The 4,485-nt window shown below is 28.1% G+C and overlaps 1 protein-coding gene across 10 annotated transcripts; it reads right to left on the reverse strand.

Moving 5' to 3' along the window:
* Window positions 1-999: 999 nt before the first annotated feature.
* On the reverse strand, window positions 1,000-3,637 carry LOC122721460 (protein C2-DOMAIN ABA-RELATED 11-like). Of its 10 annotated transcripts, none has more exons than XM_043949234.1 (4): window positions 3,412-3,635; window positions 2,949-3,060; window positions 2,231-2,326; window positions 1,000-1,594 (listed from the first exon to the last, which is right to left on the reverse strand). In XM_043949234.1, the coding sequence occupies exons 2-4, from the start codon at window positions 3,057-3,059 to the stop codon at window positions 1,298-1,300; spliced, it is 504 nt and encodes a 167-aa protein (XP_043805169.1). In that variant the 5' UTR covers window position 3,060; window positions 3,412-3,635; the 3' UTR covers window positions 1,000-1,297. The 10 variants fall into 10 exon arrangements, with proteins under 10 accessions (XP_043805169.1, XP_043805172.1, XP_043805168.1 ...); XM_043949237.1 differs by having other exon boundaries at window positions 2,949-3,065; XM_043949233.1 differs by having other exon boundaries at window positions 3,322-3,635.
* Between the last annotated feature and the right edge of the window lie 848 nt (window positions 3,638-4,485).

Consider the following 4,485-nt stretch of genomic DNA (forward strand, 5'->3'; position numbering starts at 1 on the left):
GATTGACCTCTTGGCATAAAAAAAATAAAATTAAAAAAAATTTGACAAATCTTTTTTATTCGCCCTAAAATGCTTATATACTGATAATGAAAAGTTTGTGGAATCGTTAACGAATGCAACTGAAGAAAGGGAGAGAAAAGGATGACAAGAAATAGAGCTTTAGACTTAAAAGAATTTAAAAAAGAAAATAAAATTTTATTGCATGATTTAAATTCTGTTTCCAAACCAATTGTTCGTGAAATATTTTACTAAGAAAAAATTTGAATATCAAATAAAAGAGCTACACGCCAACCACCATCTCTAATTTGTATGATTAATATTTTAATAATATTACTGAATTCAGATCTGACTTATCAAAATATTTATAAAAATATTATATATTTAATGTGTTGTTACTTATTTTATTTTCAATTAATATATATTATTCAATTATAATACATACACAACTCCACTTATTTTATATAATATATTATAAATAAATTTATCATAAATACTATTTATAATTAAAAATATATTAATCTAAATTAAATTTTTATAATTATAAAAATATAAAATAAATTTAAAATTTAATATATTAAAAGAGTGAAAAAACTAAAAAACTTAATTAAAAATTTTTAAATACCTAAATAGTAAAAAAGAATTTTTGTGAAAAAACTATAAATTTTTAAACTATATTATAAATTAATAGAAAAATAAAATAAATAAATAAATAATGCTGCAGCAAAATATTAAAATTACGCTGAATTATGGAATTGGAAGACAACTCCAACGTTAAAATGAGATTTGAGATTTGATGCAGCGTTGAAAATGGCTGGAGTAAAATTATTTTTAATAAAATTCTAACAATTTTGATAAGATTTTCTTTTAGTTCAAAATCAATTTTCACAAGGAAATTAAATTTTTACTTTATTAATTTTATCAAACAGAAAAATTTTTAAAAAAAAATCATTTATTTTGAATTTTTTCAAAACTAGAAACTCCAAATAAAAAGCTAAATGATGGCTTAAAAATAATTTCCTTTTTCCTTACAAGGCAAGATATATACCTTTGTAGCTTACTACAAATTCGCCTGCAATTTAAAACAGCTTGAATCGCAGAGACAAAGAGCGGAAGATTTCATCAAACTTGATCAAAATTTCAAATTGCACTCGAGAAAAGGAGCTTCGTCTTTGCATGAGCCAACTGAAATCTGTACTAAATTTTGATACCCATTTTTTCAAAATCTGTTTGATACTTCTAAAAGGGTACGAGGTACCCATGTCGAAACTCTACTCAATTGTCAATTCTAAACTCTTAACTACCTTGACGAGGCGACAGGACGATCGATCAACTTAATCTTTAGTTCTATCTCGCCAGACTCGACTGCGCAGAGCCTCAACCAGACACTCTGCACCACCTCACCATTTATGCAACTAATCGAGCTTTCCCTCGCAAGACAATTGTCCGAGTCTGGAACAGCCTTTCTTAAAATAGTCTCACCAGAACAAACCTGCAGAATCTGCTTCAATCTAGCAGCAGAGACAATTGGTTGAAGGTTGAGTTGAGCATGCCCCATCTTGTCATCTGCTTTGAAACGGTCTTTATCAAATACTTCCTGTGGAAACAGCAATCTGATTATATGGCATAGAAATCTATGGCACAATTTTGGCATCTTTAAACTACTCCACTATGACCAACCAAATTCATTAAGACAGTGTAGCTCTTGGAAGGATACTAGCAAAATTTAATGTCTGGCAGCAGATCCATCCCATTCGTTTGGCTTGACGATTAGCCATATGTTTTGAAACCCTGCAATCTCAGACATCCATAGTGATGCCATCCGACTATAGGGCCTCAAAGAACAGAAGAGATTGCACAACCACAGCAGGCAGAATAATGTTTTGAAAAATTCTTTTGCTAAATATTTGTTTACACTCCCATGCTACGTAGAATTAACTATTGAACACTTGAACTAAAATCATAACCTATTGAAAAAATCTAAAAACTTATAAAATTTAACAATTAAATACAAATTAGCCATATAGTAAAAAAATTTTAATCCAAAATGGTCATAATTTATTACCGACTTTAAATTTTGTCAATTGCAAAGGCCCAAATAGGCTTGAAATGATCTATTTGATTCAGATTTTATTCCTTTTTCTTTTTCTTTCTTTCCCTGTTCCATTTAACTGGACATAATTAATCAATTAGCAGTATAAACACATGAAGATTCAAGAAATTCTAAACTCACCAAACTCAGAGCTCCAACAGGTTCTGTGAGGGTGAAGCTTAGCTCTTCATTCCAGACTGGATTAAGGCAACTATTAATAACTTTGGTCTTTAATGTCTGTTCAAGAGAAACTAGTCACTTATATAATTCATCAGAGTAAAAGAACTGAACACCATCCTACTGAATGTTATTAAGAATACCAAAAGGAACCTTGCATTCAAGGCAAGAACTGGATCTTACACCAAATAATGCCTATACATAGAGCTACCAGAAGAAACAAAATAGAAAAGGGGAAAACGATTTCACTCACGAAATGTATGCCTCTATCCATTTGATTAATATTTAGGAAAAATTATTATTTAGTTCTTATATTATAGAAAACTCATTAGTTGATCCTCAATTCTGAAAACTATTTCAGGCAATTAATATTTAGGAAAAATTCTATATTATGAATTTTTTATAATATTTAATAGTTAAAATTAATGTCTAACTACTTTTTAAAATAGAGAGATCAAATAACCAGATTAAATAGTAAATTTCTACAATATTTATTTAATTTGCACAAGAATGGAGAGGAAAACAATGTGGTCTTATGTCAGAAATCCTCTAAAGCAACAAAAATTAACTGCATTTTAAGATCATCAAGCAACTGGGCTTTGAATCAAAGAAGAGATGTAAGATAGAACAAACACAAACTCACAGAGCTTAGAATAAAAAGAATTGCAGAGCTTCAAATCACCTGATTCCCTAGCTTGACCACCACATAAGGATCACTGCTCTTGAAATCCCTGATAACCAATTTCTTCCCTTGTACAACAGTCACCTTTAGCAATCCCACCTGCTCTCCCATACTTCACTAGTAAAAGAACGCAGAAAATTCAAGAGAGAAGAACAACACTGCACTCGAATCTAGTACCAAATTCAAGCAAGGATACTATAAAATTACTTACATTAGACACTCTTCACAACAAAATCAATGTTTAAACAGAAGACACAAAACCCATATAGAGGAATAAACTTATAAAACGATTCAAAGAACAACCCAATTTCCCAGAAGAAGAATCAATCTGTAATTACCCAGCATATAAATTCAAAATCGGAAAAAAAATTACCAGAAGAAAACCGATCAAAGTGCAATAAATGCTAATTCATAACAGATTCAACAGCAACACAACTAACAATGTATATCTGTAGAGAAAGACCTTGTTGAGACGGCAAGAAATAGAGAGGTATCTTAGGTCAAAGAAATGAAGGCAAGATTCAGAAGAAGCTGAAAATGAAACTATGAAAGCAAATAGCAGAGTACATGCTCTTTATTTGTTTTCCAACCAAAGAAGTATAACACCACCAAAAAGCAAAACCCTAATGCAAAAATTGAAATTGAAGTATAAAAATTCTACATTTCGAAAGGTATAAATAGACAAAATACAGAACCTTGATTGTTTGTTTCTTTTTTTTTTTTTCAAATTCTGCTCAAACAATAAAAAACAAAGGAAAAAAACAAATGGGGAGGGAGAGAAGAGAGATTCTTTGACAGCAAAGAGAAAATGAGTCTACAAGGTAATAATGCAAGAGTGTCAAAAGTGAGTTCTGATAGACATGTGTCTTTAGGGATTTTTGACTCAGTAATTTGACTTTGACCAGGTCTACGCATTCTTTTTTAATTTGTTTTTTATTTTTAAAATATTTTAATTTACTGTTATAATATTTTCAATTGAATGTAACTTAAACAAAATTTTAAGATTTGTGCAATTTAACTTGGACGGTGGATAAGGGAGGAAAGGAAGGAGTTTAGCAGTATTTGATTTAAATTAAAAGAATTGATTAAATTTAATTAATTTAAAATTTTAATTTAATTTTTTATTTTAATTTAATTTTTAATTTTTAATTTTAAAATTTTTAATTATTTTGATTTGGTTCGATTTTGATTTAAAAAAATTAAAAAATTCGAATTAATTAATAATAATAATATATTATTTTCAATAATATAACTATTCTAGTTAAATTTTAAAATACTAAAAATAAATAGCAAAAAATAAAAAATTTATTAAAAATTTAAATCGATCAAATTGAATTGAATCAAATCAGATCGGTTTGATTCAATTTGATTTTTGATCAAAATCAATTCAATTCGATTTTCATAAATATTAAAATTTTAATTTTCAGTTTATTCAATTCGATTTGATTTTGAATCGAATCGATTGAATACCCACCATTAATTAAAGATATATTTATCTGTGAAATTCAAAAAAAAAATTGAAGTTTAATGTTTAAAA

The sequence above is a fragment of the Manihot esculenta genome, chromosome 13 (genome assembly GCF_001659605.2).
Source record: "Manihot esculenta cultivar AM560-2 chromosome 13, M.esculenta_v8, whole genome shotgun sequence".
In the NCBI taxonomy this organism is placed as follows: Eukaryota; Viridiplantae; Streptophyta; class Magnoliopsida; order Malpighiales; family Euphorbiaceae; genus Manihot; species Manihot esculenta.

What these genes read in the sequence shown, in the direction of transcription:
- LOC122721460 (XM_043949234.1), bottom strand. Translation starts at nt 3,059, where the DNA reads ATGGGAGAGCAGGTGGGATTGCTAAAGGTGACTGTTGTACAAGGGAAG. An exon ending in TGGTCAAGCTAGGGAATCAG is followed by an intron (nt 2,327 to 2,948) that starts GTGATTTGAAGC and finishes TCTCTTGAACAG; the next exon opens with ACATTAAAGACCAAAGTTAT. An exon ending in CTGTTGGAGCTCTGAGTTTG is followed by an intron (nt 1,595 to 2,230) that starts GTGAGTTTAGAA and finishes CTGTTTCCACAG; the next exon opens with GAAGTATTTGATAAAGACCG.